This window comes from Dendrobates tinctorius, unplaced genomic scaffold, assembly GCF_039654945.1.
Source record: "Dendrobates tinctorius isolate UK_male_01 unplaced genomic scaffold, ASM3965494v1 ptg000028l, whole genome shotgun sequence".
Taxonomy (NCBI): domain Eukaryota; kingdom Metazoa; phylum Chordata; class Amphibia; order Anura; family Dendrobatidae; genus Dendrobates; species Dendrobates tinctorius.
Genome location: NW_027361696.1, coordinates 4,300,001 through 4,325,399, shown reverse-complemented (window position 1 = coordinate 4,325,399; position 25,399 = coordinate 4,300,001). Strand labels below are relative to the sequence as shown.

At 42.1% G+C, this 25,399-nt stretch overlaps 1 protein-coding gene across 4 annotated transcripts in view; it reads right to left on the bottom strand.

The window, feature by feature from the left end:
* Window positions 1–1,322: 1,322 nt before the first annotated feature.
* LRRC4B (leucine rich repeat containing 4B) overlaps window positions 1,323–25,399 on the bottom strand; it is a 220,551-nt gene continuing 196,474 nt past the window's right edge. For all 4 annotated transcript variants that reach the window (XM_073570020.1, XM_073570023.1, XM_073570021.1 and 1 more), the window contains one exon: window positions 1,323–4,508. In XM_073570020.1, coding sequence (XP_073426121.1) covers window positions 2,525–4,450 — 1,926 coding nt within the window. In that variant the 5' untranslated portion in view covers window positions 4,451–4,508 and the 3' untranslated portion in view covers window positions 1,323–2,524. The remainder of the gene's footprint in view (window positions 4,509–25,399) is intronic.

Sequence of the window (25,399 nt, the reverse complement as noted above, 5' to 3'; positions counted from 1 at the left end):
ATGAGTCTCTAAAAGACATTTCGGGGGTTAATAATCAAGGCTTTTGCCAATTTTCTGGGTTCAAAAATTGACACATCTTGTTCCACATCACTTTTTGATAAAATTGACTTTTCTTTTTGAAAACTGGATTGAAGCTGGATGTGGAGAGCTATGCACCTGAGAGGCTATCAGATTACTCAATGACAACTTTTTAAAGTCATGAACTCACTCCAGTAGTGAAGCATCCTAAAACCAGGAGAAACATCAATATCTGAAGTATGAAGTCTGCGGTGCATGAAAAGCATCACGCATCATGCTACACTGAGATAAATACTCTGCGAATAATGGCAGCGCCCAAAACGGACATTAACGGGACCTTCATGATAGATTGCCCCCTTAATAAGTGATTGTGTTCTGTACAGCGGGGCACAGAGGACATCATAATACACTGCTAACTTACACCTCTGGGCAGCAGGATAATCTTCTAACGTCAACCTCTATGGCAAGTCTGTTCTTGCTTCATATAAAAGAAAATGGAAAATTACTGTTTGGGCCCAAAAATGTCCTGGACAGGAATGTATTTTTTTTTAAAGGGAACCCGACAGAAGGATTTACCTCTGTCTTTGCACCGGTTTTACTTTACCCTGTATGATACTAATGGCTGCAATGATTTTCTGTGGTTGTGTAGGCGCCGGTACTGTCATTTATTCCAAAGTCTTGGCAGTATCCTGACCACAGCGGCATCATTGACAGGGAGATAAGTGTCTCCTAATACCTTAGGCTAGTTTCACACTAGCGTATGGCCGAGCTGCGGAGGGCTGCGGACTTCCTCCGTGAAGCTCCGCCCACGGCTTCAGCTCCCCCGGTCAGCTCGGCATGCGGCCTGCGTACCCTATCTTTAACATTAGGTACGCAGGCCATGCCGATGTATGCGGATGCCTCCGCATTTGTCATTTTGATGGTGCGGCGACCGCAATAAAATGCAACTCGTTGCATTCGACGCGGTTCACCGCACCGTCAAAACGACGCATGCGGAGGCATCCGCATACATCGGCATGGCCTGCGTACCTAATGTTAAAGATAGGGTACGCATGCCGACATAGATGGAGCTGTCCGGAGGAGGTGCAGCCGTGGGCGGAGCTTCACGGAGGAAGTCCGCAGCCCTCCGCAGCTCGGCCATACGCTAGTGTGAAACTAGCCTTAGAGGGGGGCCGCACCGTCAGGTTCCCTATATCTGCTAGAACAGGACTTTACCATTGGGAATAGTGCAGAAATGATATGTCCGTGTGTCAGAGGTCCCTCATTGGGAAATGTCCTTTTATACATCTCAATCAGCACAAAGATTGTCTTTTTCTTATTTTTATTATACTTTTGTTGCAGACTCCTGGCAATGTCGCCAACTTCGCTTGTTACTTTCTGTCTCAATAAAGAGCCACACACAAGTTTTCTTTTCTGTTCTTATAACAAGAATACATTTCCCACCCAATCAAAATCTTCAAAAAAAGAAAAAGAAAAAAAATTTCAAATCAACTAATCACCCACCCAAGAAAAAAAAAAAAGGAAGGGAGGACTTAAAAAGTTCATGTTAACCTCATTATTTCACACACCTTACACTTTTGATAGAAATCCAGACAAAATAACTGGCCCAAATATTCCTGTTGCAGAAGTTTCAAAATCGTAACGTTCTCCACGCTGCTTTTCCCAAAACAAAAATATTTAGTAAAAACTGTTTTGTTTTTTTTTTCTTTTTTTTTTCATACAGTTTTCATTTTATGTAAAGTTCTGAAGATAATTGGCACATCTGTAAAGGGTTATATGGCACAGTACCTTTGAAAATAAAGTTCTCTTCAAGGTTGTAAACACCTCTTGATATTTTGTTATTTAATTTTTTTATTTTTTTTTCTTAAAAAAAGCGTAATGAAAACCGGTGATATCAAGTGGCAAAGTACGAGCTTCTCACAATCCCTTCCCGCAATACTCACATCTGACTTATTACACATTGTCCAAGTTGCTATTACAAAGGAACCAAATTACAATCACTGGGGCCTGTGCGGTGTTACTTCTCAGTAATAGCAGGCACCCATGGTCATGAGAGAATGGAAAAAATCTATTACTAGGTGGAAAAAGATGTCTGCCTCGTCACAGACCAGGAGGGTTCAACACAAACTCCCGAGTGACACCATTAAAAAAAATCTCTTGATTTTCCTGTTCTCAACATCTTTGATGAAAATAATCTCAGATAGAATTTACACATAAATAGCTGTACGACAAAATAAGCCTTTGTATACATTTTTACTTTCCGTAACTTTCTCTTTTCATGTGTTTTTTTTTCCTTTTTGTTTTTTAGTAAGATATCAGGTAGTCAGAGAGTGGATAATCGCTTTAGAGTTATCAAAAGAGTCTTCGTATCATTTTATGTCAGTAATTTGGGGCACCTCTATCTTAGGGTGTGTCGGGAAACAGGAAGATGAGCATTGTGTGATAAAATCCCCGAAATACCATCCTTGTACGGTTTATAGTTAGGCCTTCATCTTTCTTGATGAAGCTAAATTTGTGTTTCTTGCACATTTTCCTTTGAGCTGGTTTTGAACAGAAGGGGTTCATGTATAGAGTTCAGCATGGGGTTTTTGGCACAATTAAGTGTTCCTGAATTGTTGTTATAATGGGACTTAAATGCTGTATAATGATTAAGGTGGTCATGCTCAATAGCAGGAAGTGCCATATGGTTGTCTCCAGGGGCAGTAGCTGGTATTTCATCTTCCACATTGATGATTTCAATAGTTCGTGTTGGCCCGTGATGTTTGTGTAGCTGGTGCTGCTTACGAAGTTTGTAAAATGCAATTAACATAACAGCTGCCATAAATGTGATAGCCACGAAGCACCCAATGATGATCTTGGTTGTCTTCATGACATCATCCAGATCTTTCATGATGTTTTCCGTTACATCAGTTATAGGTATAGTAAACGTCTTCTCTGTGGATCGGGTGCTTCGTGGAGTAAGTGATGTGGTAGAATATGTAATCCCCCATTGAACTGTTGTAGTTGGCCCAGGCTCTTTTTCTGCTGGTTTTACTTCTTCTGGGACTGAATCCATAGTTTCCACTGTAACAGTTGTAAAGTAAGTATAATCAGTGGTAGCAGGATCAACTACAGCGGAGACATTGAGAGTAGCAGATGCTGTTGTGTTTCCTGCTGAATTTGTGACCATACATGTGTATTGTCCTGTGTCCTGTACTGTAACATTTGTAAAATTCAATGTGCCATCATGCAAAACAGAGATACGGACCCGATAGGAACCATGAGTCATCAATGTCCCATTTGGTGTTAACCAGTTGACAGATGTCATCGATGTACCAGTTCTGCATTTGAGTTCGGCAGCCATACCTTCTGTTACATTGAGGTCAGTGGGAGGCTCCACAATAACTGGGGCATAGCATGTGAAGTGACTCTGGTCTAGCTCCCCGATGTATCTAGTCTTTAGGTTTGGTGGTGAGTGACAACGTGCACAACAGGTTGTATTGTTCGGTACAGTCTCTTTTAACCACCAGCTTAACCACAAAACGTCACAGTTGCAATGCCAAGGATTATGGTTCAGATGTACTCGCTCCAGGCGGTGAAGAGGAGTAAAAAGATCATGTGGAAGAGACATTAAATTGTTATGAGATAGATTTAATTCCTCTAAAGATTTCAAATCATCAAAGGCATTACGTTCTATAGTGGCAACATGAGCATGCATCAGCCATAACTTTCTCAGGCTTGTCAACCCTTGAAAGGAGCCAGGACGAATCATTTCTAGACGATTTCCAGACAACTCTAACTCCTCCAGTCTGACCAATGCTGTAAGGTTGGGTATATCTTTTAAATTGCACATGCCCAGATTTAAGTATCTTAAATTTACGAGACCCTCAAAAGCAGCTTCAGAAATGTACTCCAATTTCTTCAGTTCTCCCAAATCAAGTCGTCTCAATGAAGGAACTCTGTTGAAAGCATATGATGGGATACTTTCAATAGGATTGTTTCTTAGCCACAGCTCCCGTAGCTTGGAGAGATATTCAAATGCTTGGGTAGGAACAGTGGTCAAGCGATTATCAAAAAGCTCCAATGTGCTCAAGTTTGGGAGTCCATTGAAAGCGCCAACCTCAATCTTTCGAATAAGATTTTTGCTGAGCTGCAGTATTTCCAAATGTCGTAGGTGCTTAAAAGTGTCCGTTTTGATGACTTGAATATTATTCTCCTGAAGGTTCAGGTATCGCGTATTAACTGAGATGCTTTCTGGCACTTCTACCAGTTCTTTCCGTGTGCAAGCGACTCGACTAGCCTGATTGCTGCAAGAACAGGCAGCAGGACATGATGTTGGAGATGTTCCTCCCAGGGCCAGAGATGAGACCCATGAGATAAGTAAAACTTGCTTCAAAATCATTCTAAAGATCTTCACACCAAGCATCCTGTGGGTGCAGTGGCTGCTTGTCATCTTCTATTTTCATAGTTCAATGCGATTTTCTCAGGTTTATCATCTCATTTACAAAAGCCTAAAAAAGAAAAGAAATACAAGTTGTGAGAAATCTGAAGAACAGTCCCATACATGTAGCCAATATCGTGTGTGTATTTATAAACAGCAATGATACAGTAACGAGATTCCTATCGAACCCACTGTGTTAGGCTAGGTCAGTGTTTACCAAACTCCAGTCCTCGCGGACCCCAACATGTCATGTTTTCAGGATTTCCTTAGTATTTCACAGGTGGTGGAAGTATCATCAAGGCATCAGGAATTCTCTCACATGTGTAACACTATGGAAATCCTGAAAACATGACCTGTTGGGGTCCGCGAGGACTGGAGTTTGGGAACCACTGGGTTAGGTTCACATTTGCATATGGAGGAGCTGCGGACATCTGCAGACTTCCTCCGTGAAGCGCCGCCCATGGCCGCACCTCCTCCGGTCAGCTCCACCTACGTCCGCATACTTCTGCATGCGGCCTGCGTAACCTACCTTTAACATTGGGTACGCAAGTCATGCGGATGCCTCCACATGTGTTATTTTGATAATGCGGCGACCCACGTCAACATTACAACATGATGCGTTTGACGCGGGTCGCCGCATCGTCAAACCGACGCATGCGGAGGCATCCGCATACATCCGTATGACCTGCGTACCCAATGTTAAAGATAGGGTACGCAGGCCGCATGCAGAAGTATGCGGATGTAGGCGGAGCTGCCTGGAGGAGGTGCGGACGTGGGTGGAGCTTCACGGAGGAAGTCCGCAGACGGCCGCAGTTCCTCCATAAGCAAATGTGAAGCTAGCCTTAAAGCAAATAGAGATCAGCAGCAGCAAAAACAGAAAGAAGGACAACATATCCCCACAAATGAGCAAAAAAAGAACTCTATAAAGAGAGGAGAATTAAATGTTTTTAACACAATATCCTAACTTTTATCAGTTATAATTTATAAAGTTCTGATTAAGAGTCAAAAGATGAAAAAATTCAGTCATTACTAATACAAATATGAAAGCACCATTAATGTAATATAATATAAACATATGTAAACATATGTAAGACATGACGAGTGATCATGGTTTGCTGCATTTCCAACAAAAGAAAGGTCACAAATGAGCTCAGATGGGGATTGCTGTTACTGATAACAAAGGTCAGATTATGGCCACCGCTCACAGTATATTGGTTTTACTTCTGCCTTTCAATTTGACAGCACTGCTTCATTCTCCAGCACTCATGAATCCTCCAAGGATTCTCAGTTTCAGAACTAAATTCTTCAATTTTACAAAATATTAATATGTAAAAAACTGGAGTCTGAACTGAGAATGTAAGTTAATGTGTATGCACAATGTAAGTGCATATTAATATGGAAATAGCATTGAGTGTGGCAAGTAATGCAAAAATAAAAATCTTATGTCCTTCAGGGTTAGTGACAAGTACTATATGAAACATTATTGGTGGGCACTAGTGAGTATTCCTGAAAGTACTAGGCTAGTGGCAGATAGTGGACCCTCAGAGGTTCAGGAGTGCTCGTTCATTTGAGTGGCCATCACCTGACATGTCTGGCAGTGGCTTATCTGCAGGAGATAATATGACCGTCAGTCCACAATCACACATTTCAATAATTTCTTCCACAATAAAATGATCCGACCTTCCATAGACAATAGATTATTGGCTGAATTCGTGGATTTTTGAGGGTTCTGGATAACTTTAATCTTATTTGTATGGGGAGGTTCATTCTTTTATTCCAAGCCATAATTCTGACAATGTTGCAAAGAGGCCCTGCCAAGGAGGGCAAATGCCCGGTGGGCCGACGGCTTTGAACTTTAGAGTGAGCTGCAGGTCCTTTAAAACTTCTCAATAAAGGCCCTACTCAGCGTGTGCACGCCGCAGCAGTGGTCCTTGTCAGTGTGTGCAAGCAAGAGACCATGAGCGCAAAAGGCCTTCTTTCCGAAGTTTGAAAGGGCCACCCCGGCGTGCACAGGGTTCCTTCTATCTGACGATGGCCAGTACCAGCGTCTGAACATTGTTCTCTACTTGCCAATCACAGGGATCCGCTCCTTTGCACATCCGACGCTGCAACAGCTTCAGCTCTACATCCTTCCTCCATCTCAGGCATCTCCCACTGCCACCAATGATCGTAGTTTTGGCACACTTGCACAATTTTGGATTCTCAGGAATCAGGACCACTGGCCATTGAGTTTTGGCATACCTCAACAATTTTAGCGCTTCAGGAATCAGGACCACTGACCTCAGAGGACGATCTACAGAATTTAGAAATATTGCCTAGCAGTGAAACTATTTACCCGGTGACTACAATCTCTCTTCTCTAAAGGGCGACAATATGATAAAGGCCGTTGTGAGTCCGAAATGTCAACTGTCGCTTCTTCACCGTTAAATATAAATAAAAATATTTAACTTGAGCAAAATTTACGTGTGCAGAGACTCTTTATCAAATCTATGCTTACGGGACTACCAGTTCCCTTTTCACTAGCACAGTATATCCACACCATCCAGTCGAGTGCTAACCATCTCTACTATCTATATAATGTATATACAGAAGGCGCAGCATCATCTATATTCTGTATATACAGCTGTCGCAGTATCACCTATATAATGTACTAGATGGTGGCCCAATTCTATCGCATCGGGTATTCTAGAGTCTCTGTTAAAATAAAAAATAGTTATATACTCACTTTCCGACGGCCCCCGGACTCTTTCTCTCCTCTCCACGCTCCCGGCATCTTCCGGTTCCAGTAATACTTTACGCGAAACACCGCTGATGACGTCGCGCTTTCGCAAGAGTGACGTCATCATCAGCCCTTGTCGCTAAGCATTACTGGAACCGGAAGATGCCGGGTGCGTGGTGAGAGGAGGGACAGAGTCCGGGGGCCGTCGGAAGGTGAGTATATAACTATTTTTTATTTTAACAGAGACTCTAAAATACCCGATGCGACAGAATTGGACCACCATCTAGTGTATTATACTCCTGTACACCTAGAGCTGCTGTCACTGTTCTGCTGTTACCTAATGTATTGTACTCCAGTTACAGCCAGAGCTGCAGTCACTGTTCTGCTGTTACCTAATGTATTGTACTCCAGTTACTCCCAGAGCTGCAGTCACTGTTCTGCTTTTACCTAATGTATTGTAGTCCAGTTACACCCAGAGCTGCAGTCACCATTCTGCTCTTACCTAATGTATTATACTCCTGTTACAGCCAGAGCTGCAGTCACTGTTCAGATCTTACCAAATGTATTGTATTCAAGTTACACCCAGAGCTGCAGTCACAGTTCAGCTGTTACCTAATTTATTGTACTCCAGTTACACCCAGATCTGCAGTCACTGTTCTCCTGTTAATTAATATACTCCTGTTACACCCAGAGCTGCAGTCACTGTTCTGTTGTTACCTAATGTAGTGTACTCCAGTTTCACCCAGATCTGCAGTCAGTTCTGCTGTTACCTAATGTACTCCTGTTACACCCAGAGCTGCAGTCTCTGTTCTGCTTTTACCTAATGTATTGTACTCCAGTTACTCCCAGAGCTGAAGTCACTGTTCTGCTTTTACCTAATGTATTGTAGTCCAGTTACAGCCAGAGCTGCAGTCACTGTTCAGATCTTACCTAATGTTTTGTACTCCAGTTACACCCAGAGCTGCAGTCACTTTTCTGCTCTTACCTAATGTATTGTATGCAAGTTACACCCAGAGCTGCAGTCACTGTTCTACTGTTACCTAATGTATTGAACTAGTCACTGTTCTGCTGTTACCTAATATACTCCTGTTACACCCAGAGCTGCAGTCACTGTTCTGCTCTTACCTAATGTATTGTATATGTACAGGACTGTGCCTGTGTAATGAGCGACGAAGCATTGATGCCTTTAACGGCTGTAATGTGCCTGTACAATAAGCGATGCGGCTGTGTTGCTGCGGCGACTAAGCGACTGTCGCTGATTGGTCACGGCCTAACTGCCGCGACCAATCAGCGACGCAGGATTTCGGTTACAGACAGACATGATAAGACAATTATATATATATATATATAGATAGACAACAATCACAGTATCACCTATATAATGTACATATAGCAGTATATAACAGAACAGAATTCTGTATAACAGAATTGCAGTTTCACCTACATAATGTAGATACAGCAGTTGCAGTATCACCTATAGTATATAATGTGTATACAGCAGTCGCAATATTACCTATATAATGTACACTGTGTGCAGAATTATTAGGCAAATGAGTATTTTGATCACATCATCCTTTTTACACATGTTGTCCTACTGCAAGCTGTATAGGCTTGAAAGCCAACTGCCAATTATGTAAATCAGGTGATTTTCATCTCTGTAATGAGGAGGGGTGTGGTCTAATGACATCAACACCCTATATAAGGTGTGCTTACTTATTAGGCAACTTCCTTTCCTTTGGCAAAATGGGTCAGAAGAAAGATTTGACGGACACTGAAAAGTCAAAAATTGTGAGATGTCTTGCAGAGGGATGCAGCAGTCTTGAAATTGCCAAACTTTTGAAGCGTGATCACCGAACAATCAAGGGTTTCATGGCAAATAGCCAACAGGGTAGCAAGAAGAGTGCCGATAAAAAAAGGTTTCAAAATAACTGCCCATGAATTGAGGAAAATCAAGCGTCAAGCTGCCAAGATGCCATTTGCCACCAGTTTTGCCATATTTCACAGCTGCAACGTTACTGGAGTATAAAAAAGCACTAGGTGTGCCATACTCAGGGACATGGCCAAGGTAAGGAAGGCTGAAAAACGACCACCTTTGAACAAGAAACATAAGATAAAATGTCAAGACTGGGCCAAGAAATATCTTAAGACTGATTTTTCTAAGGTTTTATGGACTAATGAAATGAGAGAGACTCTTGATTAGCCAGATGGATGGGCCTGAGGCTGGATCAGTAAAGGGCAGAGAGCTCCACTCCGTCTCAGACGCCAGCAAGGTGGAGGTGGGGTACTGGTATGGGCTGGTATCATCAAAGATGAACTTGTGGGACCTTTTCGGGTTGAGGATGGAGTGAAGCTCAACTCCCAGACCTACTGCCAGTTTCTGGAAGACACCTTCTTCAAGCAGTGGTACAAGAAGAAGTCGGTATCGTTCAAGACAAACATGATTTTCATGCAGGACAATGCTCCATCACATGCATCCAAATACTCCACAGCGTGGCTGGCCAGTAAAGGTCTAAAAGAAGAAAAAATAATGACATGGCCCCCTTGTTCACCTGATCTGAACCCCATAGAGAACCTGTGGTCCCTCATAAAATGTGAGATCTACAGGGAGTGAAAACAGTACACCTCTCTGAACAGTGTCTGGGAGGCTGTGGTGGCTGCTGCACGCAATGTTGATGTTGATCGTAAACAGATCAAGCAACTGACAGAATCTATGGATGGAAGGCTTTTGAGTGTCATCGTAAAGAAAGGGGGCTATATTGGTCACTGATTTTTTTTTTTTTGATTGTCAGAGATGCTTATTTCTAAATTTTGTGTTGCTATATTGGTTTACCTGGTGAAAATAAACAAGTGAGATGGGTATATATTTGGTTTTTATTAAGTTGCCTAATAATTCTGTACAGTAATAGTTACCTGAAAAAAACAGATATCCTCCTAAGGCCTCTTTCACACTTCCGTTTTTGACCATCAGTCAAAATCCGCCAGTTTTTGAAAAAAATGGATCCGCCATTTTTTTTGGCGGATCCGTTTTTTTCCCCATTGAGTTGCATTACCGGCGGATCTTGACGGATGGCCATCCGTTTGATCCGTTTTTTTGCGGATCCGCCAAAATGTTTGAGTCCGCTGGCATGACTGGACGGACCCTGCAACTTTTTTTGGCTGTAGGATCCGCATTTTACAGTGCGCATGCCCGGAGAAAGGAAGTCAGATGGGGATTTAACCCTGAAATCCTTTCTGGCAGTGGAAAAATCTCTCTCTCTCTCCCTCCCTCTCTCGCTCTCTCTCCTCTTCCTGGACTGCGGTTCCTTTAAAATTCTGCATTCAACGGATCCGTCAAAAAAACGGTCCGGTGGCTTCCATTTGCATCAGTTACAAACGGATCCGCTTTCCGCCATTTTGGCGGATTTTAACTGACAAGAAAAACCGGTAGTGTGAAAGAGGATTTAGATAGCCAAATCTAAAAAAAACCCACTCCAACTTCCAAAAATATTAAGCTTTGATATTTATGAGTCTTTTGGGTTGATTGAGAACATAGCTGTTGTTCAATAATAAAAAGAATCCTCTCAAATACAACTTGCCTAATAATCCTGCATGCAGTGTATATACAGTACAGCAGTCACTGTATCACCTATATAATATATACACAGCAGTTGCAGTCTCACTTATATAATATATACACAGAATTACAGTATCACCTATATAATCTTTATACAACAGAATTGTAATATCACCTATATAATGTATATACAGTAGTCAAAAGCATCACCTATATAATGTATACATAGCAGAATTCTAGTATCACATTTATCATGTATATACAGCAGTTGAATCATCACCTATATAAAGTATATTCAGCAGTCACAGTGTTACCTATATAATGTGTACAACAGTCGCAGAAAGAAGCACCTATATAATGTATATACAACAGTCGCAGTATCAATTGTATAATGTACTAGCTGAAGAGCCCGGAGTTGCCCGGGCATAGTAACTAACTACGGTTAGTTATAACAAATTATAATGAATATATATATATATATATATATATATATATATATATAAATAAAGCTGAGCGTATAGCTCCGCCCACTCCGCTTAGCCACATTCACTATAATATCCCACATCATCTTGTCAGCCAGAGCCACCGGACTACTACCCCTAATATCCCACATCATCCCGTCAGTCAGAGCCACCGGACTACTACCCCTAATATTCCACATCATCCCGTCAGCCAAAGCCACTGGACTACTACCTCTAATATCCCACATCATTCTGTCAAAGCCACCGGACTACTACCCCTAATATCCCACATCGTCCCGTCAGCCAGAGCCAGAGGACTACTACCCCTAATATCCCACATCATCCTGTCAAAGCCACCGGACTACTACCCTTAATATCCCACATCATCCCATCAGCCAGAGCCACCGGACTACTACCACTAATATCCCACATCATCCCGTCAGCCAGAGCCACCGGACTACTCCCCCTAATATCCCACATCATCCCGTCAGCCAGAGCCACCGGACTACTCCCCCTAATATCCCACATCATCCCGTCAGCCTGGGGTCAGAACCAGAGCGCTGAGTGGAACGGTCCTAACTTCCATTCTGGGGATCCCTTTAAGAGAGGCCTGGGGTCAGAACCAGAGGGCTGAGTGGATTTGTCCTGACTTCTATACCAATGATCCCTTTAATAGAAGCTTGGGGTGAGAATCAGAGCGCTGAGGGATTTACCCTAACTTCCATACCGGAGATCCCTTTAAGAGAGGCCTGGGGTCAGTACCAAAGCGCAGAGTTGATTTGCCCTCACTTCCATACCGGGGATCCCTTTAAGAGGGGCCTTGGGTCAGAACCAGAGCGCTGAGTGGATTTGCCCTAACTTCCATATCGTGGATCCTTTTAAGAGAGCCTGGGGTCAGAACCAAAGCGCTGAGTGGAACTGTCCTAACTTTCATACCGGGATCCCTTTAAGAGAGGCCTGGCATCAGAACCAGAGCGCTGAGTGGATTTGCCCTGACTTGCATACCAATGATCCCTTTAAGAGAGCCTGGGGTCATTACCAGAGCATTTGAAGGCAATTGCCCTGACTTCCATACCGGAGATCCCTTTAAGAAAGGCCTGCGGTCAGTACCAAAGAGCAGAGTGGATTTGCCCTAACTTCCATACCAATGATCCCTTTAAGAGACCCTGGGTTCAGAACCACAGCGCTAGATGGATTTGCTCTAACTTCCATACCAATGATCCCTTTAAAAGGGAAGATATGCCTATGGGATAGAGGATGTGTGATAGGTATATGGGAACGGGAGGGGGGATTAATCTCTGTCATGTGCTCTCTGCTCCTTTCAGGGGGGCAGACAATGGTTGGGAGCTTATGTTCCCAGGGATGCTAGATTTCTCCCACCATGTCAGTGTCTGCTGAGGTGTTGTCAAGTGGGAAAACTTGCTCATAGCAACCAATCACAGCTCAGCTTCTTTTAACCAGCTCTGGTGAAATCAGAGATGCTTAGTGATTGGTTGCAAGGCAAACTGTTGCTCATAGCAACCAATCACAGCTCAGCTTCTTTTGAACAGCTCTGGTGAAATGAAAGATGCTTCATGATTGGTTGGCGACACACACACACACACACACACACACACACACACACACACACACACACACACACACACACACACACACACAACACATACATTCAGTTTTATATAGAGAGATATACAGCAGTCTATATACATTATACAGGTGACATTGCAATTCTGCTGTGCATACATTATATAGATGATACTGCAACAGCTGTGTATATAAAAATCATTTCCATCAATAAAAAATATTTACCTATCATCAACCACGATGACAAATTGCGTCAAATTACTAGTACAGGTTGTAGGTACATAGGTAAAAGAGGTTTCAGTCTGGGAAATGCTTTATCACCCAGTATGATCAAGCAGAAACCAGCACCTACATCCCGGCTTTCTGTTTTTGGCTTTTATAAATGCTCGGGGACAAGATGCAATGTGTGTAGCTTTGCATCAGATAAAACTAAATTTATTCAATCCTCTTCTGGTCAAAGTTATAATATTAATTTATTCATGCAACACACAGTATGTTGTTAATTGCATTTGTTGTTTAGCTTGTGGCATTAAATATAATGGATGAACAGCGCGCAAGGTAAAAAAACGGATTGCTGAACATTTAAATAATATCCAAAATAAAAATGCAACTTACTCAGGTGTCGCCAAGCATTTTGTCAATGTTCATAATGCGGATATATTACATTTTGTTTATTTTTGCGTTTGAAAAAATCATTTCTCCTGCAAGCGGTGGAAACAAAACAGAAACTTCTCACTTCCCAGAAAGCACTCTGGATCTTAAAATTAGATACAAGATATCCCAATGGGATGAGTTTGAAAAATTATTTGTTTTATGTTTATTACTTTTTTTTTCCTTTTTATATCAGCTGGTACAAGTGACTTGAAATTATTCCAGGCTATGTCCTGTGTTTTATAGCCTATGACTACAGGCGCAGAGCGTGCACCAGAAAGGCATCAGGTGTTTCCCATGTTTTTAATCTTTTTTGACATTCTATAATAAAGTTTTTCTATTTTTTACTTATGGACTGGAGTGCCTTTTCACTTCCTCCTTTTTTTTCTCTCTTGCTGTGCTCACCAGTGGAAAGAGCACCCACCCAGTGATCACAGTGGACTCAATGCAATCATTTGCTGGTCGGTAACATTTGCAGCTCCTTACCTCTCTCTCCTACCTTATGATATGTATACTTCTCCTTTCCTATATACATGGTGTAATTCTCAGTATCTGCTCTTAATAAATATATATATATATATATACACACAGTACTCCCAAAAAAGTGGAGGACTCTTTCTGCTATAGAACCGAAATGTTGCCATATGGGTTAATAAGAGTCCACATTTGGTGCTTCTCAGTTATGATATATATATAATGGCAGGTTAGCTCACTCAGCTGCTCCACGAGGTAGACTTGGTATCAAAGTCTCTGGGTGGTTTGTTGAGATATGGTGAGTAGGCGTTCTGCCCATCTCTCAACTACTCACCAAAAAACCCAGACCCTTGTTATGGCTTGTTAAACTCTTCAGCACATAGCATGCTGGAGAGAAACTTATGGGTTTCAGATCACGGAAGAAAGCAATCTTCATGATACAAAGCTCCCCTCACATACAGCGCCAGTGACCCCGTCACAATACCCGCCCTCTTCCCAAAGCCAGGTGTTTTGGCATCTTCAGACACCAAACAGGGAATTCAAGAGAGAGCATCCGCGTTACTGTGTAACTACCCGGGTCTATGCTCTACATGAAAACTGATATCTTGGAGCCCTAAGAACCACCTAGTCACAAGGGCATTCTTACCCTTCTTTTCTCTCAACCATCTCCTTCCCTATGGCACATTTTTTTCGGGTTTACGGTCAACACCGCATTCTCAACGCATCCATGATTGCCTGTACCTTTGGTAGATGACTACTCCAGTCAGGGCTGAAGTCCACAATGTCATCTAAATAGACATATTTGCAGAGCTAGGATCTGATCCATAGCCCTCGGGAATGTTGCTGGGCCCCCCTGTAGTCCGAAGAGCATTCTGATGTATTGGAAACACCAATCAGGTGTTGAAAAGGCCGTCTTCTCCTTGGCACTCTTGAACATGGGGATCTGCCTGTAACCGATCGTCAGGTCAAGGGTTGATGGGGGTGATGGGGAGAAGGCAATGATGAGGATGGTGGTGGAGGAGGAAATGATGGAAGTGGTGGAATGGGCAATGATGGGGATGTGGAGGAGGAGGAAATGATAGAGGTGGTGGAAAGGGCAATGATGGGGGTGGGGGAGAAGGCAATGATGGAGATGGGGAGAAGGGAATGAAAGTGGTAGTGGAAAAGACAATTATGGGAGTGGTGGGGAAGGAAGCAATGATGGGGGTGGTGGAGGAAAAGGCAATGATGGAGATGGTGGAAAGGGCAATGATGGGAGTGATGGAGAGGGCAATGATGGGGTGGGAGGGGAGAAGGCAATGATGGAGATGGAGGAAAGGGCAATGATGGGGTGGTGGGGAAAAAAGCAATGATGATGGGGTGGTGGAGGAGAATGCAATGATGGTGGTGGAAAGGGCAATAATGGGGTGGTGGGGGAGGAGGAAATGATGGAGGTGGTGGGATGGGCAACGATGGGAGTGGTTGGTGAAGAGACGATGGGGGTGGTGGAATGGACAATGATGGGGTGGCAGGGGAGAAAGCAATGATAGTGGTGGGTGAGAAGGCAATGATGGAGGTAGTGAAGAGGGCAATGATGGGGTGGGGGAGAGGGCAATAATGGGATGCGGGGGGAGGAGGACAATGAGGGGGGTGGGGGACTGGGATGGAAGGAAGGGGGACTTATAATCGACTTAGGAACAGGGAAGGTGGAGGAAGACATTATTATCGCTTATTATGTCTAACACAGTCCCTTAGTATATAGTGTACTCACTTATTATGTATAACACAGTCCCTTAGTATAGTGTACTCACTAATTCTGTATAACACCATCCTTAGTTACATAGTTTCCTCTTTTATTATGTATAACACCGTCCCTTATTACGTACCATCCTCTCTAGTTATTCTAGTTATACATGGTACCGTCCCTTATTATTTAGCTTCCTCTGCTGTTATGTACAGTGCTTTCTCTTACCTAGTGTATTCTTGTTAATTTTGTTATTCACAGCGCCCTCTTTTATTACATAGTCCCCTCTCTTTTAGATATAAAATGACTGCTGATGGAGCAGCCTGTGACCAGACTTTCCATTAGAAAGGAAGATTTCCCATGCGCCATCAGCCATCATTGCATTATATATCTAACAAGACAGGACGGGATGTAATAAAAAATAGGGCTCTATATAATCCAATACAGTATGTAAGGGACGGTGCTGTACATAACAAGAGAGGGCAATGTAAAAGGGACAGCAATATACATAATAAAGGAGACTAAGTAATATATATACACGTAGAGTGCCTTGCGAAATTATTTGGCCCCCTGGAACTTTTCAACTTTTTCCCACATATCATGCTTCAAACATAAAGATACCAAATGTAAATTTTTGGTGAAGATGAAGAATTAACAACAAGTTGAACGAAATTTATTGGTTATTTAAAATTTTTGTGGAAATGCAAAAACTGAAAAGTGGGGCGTGCAATATTATTTGGCCCCTTTACTTTCAGTGCTGCAAACTCACTCCAGAATTTCATTGTGGATCTCTGAATGATCCAATGTTGTCCTAAATGACTAATGATGATAAATATAATCACCTGTGTGTAATAAAGTCTCTGTATAAATGCACCTGCTCTGTGATAGTCTCAGGGTTCTGTTTGAAGAACAGAGAGCATCATGAAGACCAAGGAACACAACAGGCAGGTCCGTGATACTGTTGTGGAGAAGTTTAAAGCCGGATTTGGATACAAAATGATTTCCAAAACTTTAAACATCCCAAGGAGCACTGTGCAAGCGATCATATTGAAATGGAAGGTGTGTCATACCACTGCAAATCTACCAAGACCCGGCCATCCCTCTAAACTTTCATCTCAAACAAGGAGAAGACTGATCAGAGATGCAGCCAAGAGGCCCATGATCACTCTGGATGAACTGCAGAGTTCTACAGCTGAGGTGGAACAGTCTGTCCATAGGAACACAATCAGTCGTACACTGCACAAATCTGTCCTTTATGGAAGAGTGGCAAGAAGAAAGCAATTTCTCTAAGATATTCATAAAATGTGTTGTTTAAAGTTTGCAACAAGCCACCTGGGAGAAACACCAAACATGTGGAAGAAGGTGCTCTGGTCAGATGAAACCAAAATCGAACTTTTTGGCAACAACCAAATGATATGTTTGGCATAAAGGCAACACAGCTCATCACCCTGAACACACCATCCCCACTGTCCAACATGGTGGTGGCAGCATCATGGTTTGGGCCTGCTTTTCTTCAGCAGAGACAGGGAAGATGGTTAAAATTGATGGGAAGATGAATGGTGCCAAATACAGGACCATTCTTGAAGAAAACTTGGAGTCTGCAAAAGACCTGAGTCTGGGACGGAGATTTGTCTTCCAACAAGACAATGATCCCAAACATAAAGCAAAATCTACAATTGAGTGGTTCACAAATAAACGTATCCAGGTGTTAGAATGGCCAAGTCAAAGTCCAGACCTGAATCCAATCGAGAATCTGTGGAAGGAGCTGAAAACTGCTGTTCACAAACGATCTCCATCAAACCTCACTGAGCTCGAGCTGTTTGCCAAGGAAGAATGGGCAAGAATTTCAGTCTCTTGATGTACAAAACTGATAGAGACATACCTCAAGCGACTTGCAGCTGTAATTGCAGCAAAAGGTGGCACAAAAAAGTGTTAAGTTAAAGGGGCCGAATATTGCACGCCCCACTTTTCAGTTTTTGAATTTCCACAAAAATTTAAAATAATCAATAAATTTCGTTCAACTTCACAATCGTGTCCCACGTGTTGTTGATTAATCACCAAAAATTTACATTTGGTATATTTATGTTTGAAACATGATATGTGGGAAAAGGTTGAAAAGTTCCAGGGGGCCGAATACTTTCGCAAGGCACTGTATGTGTGTGTGGCTATATATACACTACTGTTCAAAAGTTTGGGGTCACCCAGACAATTTTGTGTTTTCCATGAACGCCCATACTTTTATTAATCAAATGCATTGCCAAATGAATTTAAAATCTAGTCCAGACATTGACAAGGTTCGAAACAAATATTTTTATTTGAAATAATTTTCTCCTTAAAACTTTGCTTTTGTCAAAGTATGCTACCTTTGCAGCAATTACAGCATTGCAGACCTTTGGCATTCTAGCAGTTAATTTGCTAAGGTAATCTGGAGAAATTTCACCCCATGCTTCCAGAAGCCCCTCCCACAAGTTGGTTTGGCTAGACGGGCACTTTTTGCATACCATGCGGTCAAGCTGCTCCCACAACAGCTCAATCGGGTTGAGATCTGGTGACTCCATTACAGATAGAATACCAGCTGCCTGCTTCTTCCCTAAATAGTTCTTGCATAATTTGGAGGAGTGCTTTGGGTCATTGTCCTGTTGTAGGATGAAATTGGCTCAATTCAAGCACTGTCCACAAGGTATGGCATGGTGTTGCAAAATGGAGTGATAGCCTTCCTTATTCAAAATCCCTTTTACCTTGTACAAATCTCCCACTTTACCAGCACCAAAGCAACCCCAGACCATCACATTACCTCCACCATGCTTGACAGATGGCATCAGGCACTCTTCCAGCATCTTTTCAGTTGTTCTGCGTCTCACAAATGTTCTTCTGTGTGATCCAAACACCCCAAACTTGGATTCGTCTGTCCAAATCACTTTTTTCCAATCTTCCAATGTCTGTGTTCTTTTGCCCACATTAATCTTTTCCTTTTATTAGCCAGTCTCAGATATGGCTTTTTCTTTGCCACTCTGCCCTGAAGGCCAGCATCCCTGAGTTGCCTCTTCACTGTAGATGTTGACACTGGCGTTTTGCATATACTATTTAATGAAGTGCGAGTTGAGGACCTGTGAGGCGTCGATTTCTCAAACTGCAGACTCTAATGTACTTGTCTTGTTGCTCAGTTGTGCAGCGGGGCCTCCCACTTCTCTTTCTTCTCTGGTTAGAGCCTGTTTGTGCTCTCCTCTGAAGGGAGTAGTACATACACACTGCTGTGGGAAATCTTCAGTTTCTTGGCAATTTTTTGCATGGAATAGCCTTAATTTCTAAGAACAAGAAGAGACTGTCGAGTTTCAAATGAAAGTTCTTTTTTCTGGCCATTTTGAGAGTTTAGTGGAACCAACAAATGTAATGCTTCAGATTCTCAACTACCTCAAAGGAAGGTCATCTTTATAGCTCTTCTAATCAGCTAAACTGTGTTCAGCTGTGGTAACATACTCGCACAAGGGTTAGAATCATAGAATCATAGAATCGTAGAGTTGGAAGGGACCTCCTGGGCCATCTGGTCCAACCCCCTGCTCAAAGCAGGATTCGCTAAATCATCCCTGTTAGATGTCTGTCCAGCCTCTGTTTGAAGACTTCCATTGAAGGAGAACTCACCACTTCTCGTGGCAGCCTGTTCCACTCATTGATCACTCTAACTGTCAAAAAGTTTTTTCTAATATCTAATCTGTGTCTCCTCCCATTCAGCTTCATCCCATTGCTTCTAGTCTTTCCTTGTGCAAATGAGAATAAAGTTGATCCTTCTACAATGTGACAGCCCTTTAGATATTTGTAGACAGCTATTAAGTCTCCTCTCAGTCTTCTCTTTTGCAAACTAAACATTCCCAAATCCTGCAACCTTTCCTCATAAGACAGGGTTTGCAGACCGGTCACCATTCTGGTCGCTCTTTTCTGAACTTGCTCCAGTTTGTTGATGTCTTTTTTAAAATGTGGTGCCCAAAATTGGACACAATATTCCAGATGAGGTCTGACCAAAGAGGAGTAGAGGGAAATAATTACTTCACGTGATCTAGACTGTATGCTTCTGTTAATACATCCTAGAATTGCATTTGCCTTTTTTGCTGCTGCATCACACTGTTGACTCATATTCAGTCTGTGATCTATTAGTATACCCAAGTCTTTTTCACATGTGCTGTCACTTAGCCCTATTCCTCCCATTCTATATATGCTTTTTTCATTTTTATTGCCCAGATGTAGTACTTTGCATTTCTCCCTGTTAAAAACCATTCTGTTAGTTGCTGCCCACTTCTCCAGTTTATTTAAATCTTTTTGAATCCTCTCTCTCTCTTCTCTAGTATTAGCTATCCCTCCTAGCTTTGTGTCATCAGCAAATTTAATCAGTTTACCCTCAATTCCTTCATCTAAATCGTTGATAAAGATGTTGAACAATACAGGGCCCAGGACAGAGCCCTGTGGTACCCCACTTGAGACATTCTTCCAACTGGATGTGCAGCCATTTACGACCACTCTTTGGGTCCGATCACTAAGCCAGTTATGAATCCACCTAACAGTTGCCTTGTCCATTCCATACTTAGTCATTTTTTCAATAAGGATTGTATGAGAGACTTTGTCAAATGCTTTGCTGAAGTCAAGATATACTATATCTACAGCATTTCCTTGATCCACCCAATCAGTAATACCGTCATAGAAGGAAATTAAATTAGTCTGACATGACTTATTAGTTACAAACCCATGCTGACTCTGTTTAATCACTTCATTCTTATCCAAGTATTGACATACATGTTGTTTAATAATTTGTTCAAAGATCTTTCCTGGTATAGAAGTCAGACTCACCGGCCTATAGTTGCCTGGGTCCACCTTCTTCCCCTTTTTGAAGATAGGAACAACATTTGCTCTTCTCCAGTCTTCTGGCACTTCTCCTGTTCTCCAAGAATTTTCAAAGATTATGGAGAGGGGTTCAAAAATTTCTTCTGCTATCTCCTTCAGTACTCTGGGGTGTAATTCATCTGGACCTGGAGACTTGAATTCATTTAGGTTAGCTAAGTGTTTCCTCACTATCTTTCTGTTTATAGATATCCTGGATTCTTCTATTCCCTTAATAGGACAGTGAATAACAGTTGATGTTACATTTCCTTTCTGAGAGAAAACAGATGCAAAATAGGAATTTAAAAGTTCAGCCTTCTCAACATCCTGTCTTACCATTTCATCATTTTCATCCTGTAAAAATCCTATAGCATCTTTGACTTTTCTTTTACTTTTGACATATCCCCAAAATCCTTTATTATTGCTTTTGACATCTCTTGCAAGTCTCAATTCATTTTCAGCTTTAGATAATCTGATTTGTGCCCTGCAGGTTCTGCAGACAGCATTATATTCTTCTTTAGATATGCCTCCCTCTTTCCATTTTATAAACATTTTTTTCTTCCTTTTTAGCATGTTTTTAGCATGTTTTTTAGCATGTTCTTTTTAGCAGGTTTTCAAAGGTATTCTAACCATCCATTAGCCTTCTTACACAGTTAGCAAACACAAAGCACCATAAGAACACTGGAGTGATGGTTGTTGGAAATGGGCCTCCATACTCCTATGAAGATATTGCATTACAAACCAGACGTTTGCAGCTAGAATAGTCATTTACCACAATAACAATGTATAAAGTGTATTTCTGAATCATTTAATGTTAGCTTCATTGGAAAAAACTGTGCTTTTCTTTCAGAAATAAGGAAATTTCTAAGTGACCCAAAACTTTTGAACGGTAGTGTATGTAGCTTTGTCGCCGTAAAAGGAAGGGGGCCCAGACACATTTCTTGCACAGGGGCCCCAAGCTGTCAGTGTCCACCCCTGAAAGAACCTATACAAGTTTGGTATCTACAAACTCGTAATGATCTGGAGAATCATATTGGCAGGTCAGTTTTAGCATTTGGTGAACATGGTAAAAAAAAAAAAACAACCAAAAAACATTTCCACTTTTTGCAATTTCACTGCACTTTGAATTTTCTTTTCCATTTTTCAGTACACTAAGTAAAACCAATCATGTCATTCAGAAGTACAACCCGTCCCGCAAAAAACAAGCCCTCACGTGGCCAAATTGATAGAAAAATAAAAAGTGAGTATATATGATTGAGACACATCTTTATTTATTATTATGGCAGTATAATTATTGGAAGGGGAAATTGGTCTGCACTCCCACTTCAGTGCATGGACTGGCGCCGATCTCCCAGCCCACATCCTTATACATGCTGTGAGGCTGCTGAGTTCAATTCAGGAGACCCGTGGTCCATCCATATACTATGGTCCGAGCGCAGACCGATATCCACCGTCAGCTTCCATAAACGTACAGAAAACAGAATACAATAATCTGCAATCAGAAATACAGATGATAAAAAGTCACAATCTGGTTTCAATTATTTTAAAAAATGTATGTGACACACACCATTAAAGAAAAATAAATATATACTTAAAGAGAGCATTGGGTATTTTAACAAATGTTTAATAGGTTAGAGTAGAATAGGGCCAAAACAAAAGCTGATGGCTATATATGTGATCTGGGAACTGTTAATGTGTGATTGGTGAGGACTAGTGTTGATCGAATAGCTATAGTGCTTACCGAATTGCTGCATTGGGAACATGGATACCGGGAGCGCTCCTGATGATCAGCTGTTCGGAGCCCGTTTGTTGGGCTCACCATGTGACTGTCACACAGCCGTGACACATGCAGCTGAGGCGCCGAACATCTGATTATCGGAAGCTCTCCTGGTGTCCAGGTTCACGAGGCAGCTATTTGGATAAGTGCTTATCTGAAGCTATTCAACACTAGTGAGAATGTGGTGCTGAAGTGGAGTTTTTCCAAGAGTGGGCGGTGGGACTGTGGAAGATTCGAGAGGTGGAAGCAGAGCTGGGGTGGAGCCTGGGCAGAGTCTCAAAGGGGCTCAAAAATTTTGACAGTATGGAGCCCTGAAATTCCTAGTAGCAGCCCTGCCCGTGTTCCTGGAATGTTGCCTGCATCCTAAACACCACTTGTGGCAGGTCGGCTCACTCATCTGCTCTCCGAGGTAGACACAGGAGCACTTGGTGTTAAAGTCTCTGGGAGGCTTATTGCTTCATTAACTACAAAGCAAAGTACCGTATATACTCGTGTATAAGCCGAGATTTTCAGCCCATTTTTTTTGGCTGAAAGTCCCCCTCTCGACTTATACATGGGTCATATACCTGTGGGTCGGCAGGGGAGGGGGAGCGGGGGTGTCAGAGATCATACTTACCTGTCCTGCCGTGGTCTCTGCAGCCTCGCTCGCTTCTCCACTGTCTCCCTTCCTGTCTTCAGCGGTCACGTGGTGCCGCTCATTACCACTTATGAATATGCGCATATTCATGAGTGGTAATGAGCGGTACCACATGACCGCTGAAGACAGGAAGTGAAGGGAGACAGTGGAGAAGCAAGCGAGGCTGCATAGACCGCAGCAGGATGGGTGAGTATAGCGATATTCACCTGTCCCCTGGTCCATCACTGCTACCGCTGTCTCTGCTGCATCCTGTGTCAGTGAAGTTTAGGCAGCAGGGGGCGCGGTGACGTGACTTGTGTGCGCCGCCCCTCTGCTGGCTGAACAGTCACTGACACAAAAAGCGGCAGACAGCGGCGATGGACCCAGGAGAGGTGAGTATGGCTTTTTTTTTTTTTGCAGCATATGGGGGCATTTTCTATGGAGCAGCATAAGGGGGCATAGTCTATGGAGCAGTATATGGGGGCATAGTCTATGGGACAGCATATGGGGGGCATAAATTATGGAGAAGCATATGGGGGCATAATCTATGGAGTAGCATATGGGGGCATATTCTATAGAGCAGCATATGGGGGCATAAACTATGGAGAAGCATATGGGGGCATAAACTATGGAGAAGGATATGGGGGCATAAACTATGGAGAAGCATATGGGGGCATAAACTATGGAGAAGGATATGGGGGCATAATCTATGGAGCAGCATATGGGGGCATATCCTATGGAGCAGCATATGGGGGCATATTCTATGGAGCAGCATATGGGGCAGCAAAAGGGGGCATAGTCTATGGAGCAGTATATGGGGGCATATTGTATGGAGCAGCATATGGGGACATATTCTATGGAGCAGCATATGGCGGCATAGTCTATGGATTCCATCCTCGGTTTATACACGAGTCAATAAGTTTTCCCAGTTTTTTGTGGCAAAATTAAGGGGGGTCGGCTTATACACTGGTCGGCTTATACACGAGTATATACGGTAACACAAAACAGCCTTTCTGGCACAAATGAAAATAAAAAGTCCATACAAAAAGTCCTTCCCAGTGTGGCTCCAGTCCTCTGGGACACAACACACATCAGCTCCCACTGGAGCTCGAGTCTGTAGACTTCCTTCCTCCAAACACACAGCAGAGAAAAAAATAAAGCAGTACCTGGACATTAAACTCACACTAACCACACCCTTGATGTGGAGATATGGTAAGAAGGCGTCTCGCCTATCTCTCACCCACTCACTAAAAACCCAGACCCTTGTTATGGCTGGTTAACCCCCCCAGGACACAGCATGCTGTAAAGAAAGTTATGGGTTTCAGATGACGGAAAAAAGCAATCTTCTTGACACATATGTACCCTTACATTCAGACATACAGCACCAGTGACCCTGTCACTATATATATATATATATATATATATATATATATACGTATGTGTGTGTATATATATATACACACACAATATAAATATATATACATACATACTTATATATATATATATATATATATATACAGCTTGTGTGGTGCAAATCTAAGTGTCTTTATATACACAGCGCACATTGCCATTTCTGTCCTGGATGTAATACTGGATATAATTATATCGCTATTAGAATAGGTTCACACCACATTATCAGATATCGGTTCGACTTTCATCCAGGAAAGTGGGCCGATTTTCTTCTCACTTGCCATCCGTGTGCAGTCAGTTTATTTCTCACCAGTTATTAATCTTTTACACAACCAATTCTGGTTTTCTACGTTAGAGAATTGTAATGTATCCGTAAATATCAGACACTATATTGTGGCATCTGATTTATTTTCTCGCACCTATAGACTTGAATGTGTGAGTCTCATCCAAATTCAGAGTCAAATGGAAGCATGCTACAATTTTATTTCTCACATCGAATCATCATGAGGAAAAAAATGTTTCTCTGCACTGACTCACTGAATAACATCAGTCAGTGTTCTACCTGATGAAAAATTGGATCGCGCACACCCATTATACAGCTCTGGAAAAAATTAAGAGACCACCACATCAAATCCCTGTCATGGCCAGTCCAATCTCCAGACCTGAACCCCATTGAAAACCTCTGTAATGTAATCAAGAGGAAAATGGATAGTCACAAGCCATCAAACAAAGAACTGCTTACATGTTTGTACCAGGAGTGACATAAAGTCATCCAAAAGCAGTGTGAAAGACTGGTGGAAAGCATGCCAAGACGCATGAAAGCTGTGATTAAAAATCATGGTTATTCCACAAAATATTGATTTCTGAACTCTTCCTGAGTTAAAACATTAGTATTGTTGTTTCTAAATGATTATGAACTTGCGTTCTTAGCATTATTTGATGTATAAAAGCACTGTTTTTTTTGTTTGTTTTTTTTTGTTTTTTTAATTTTGATAATTTTTCTTTGTCAGACAAAAAATACAAAATTTATAGCTTGGAAATTCGGAGACATGTCAGAAGTTTGTAGACTAAAAGAACTTTACATTTTACTAAAAAATATACCTATAAAAAGAAAAATCAGACAAATT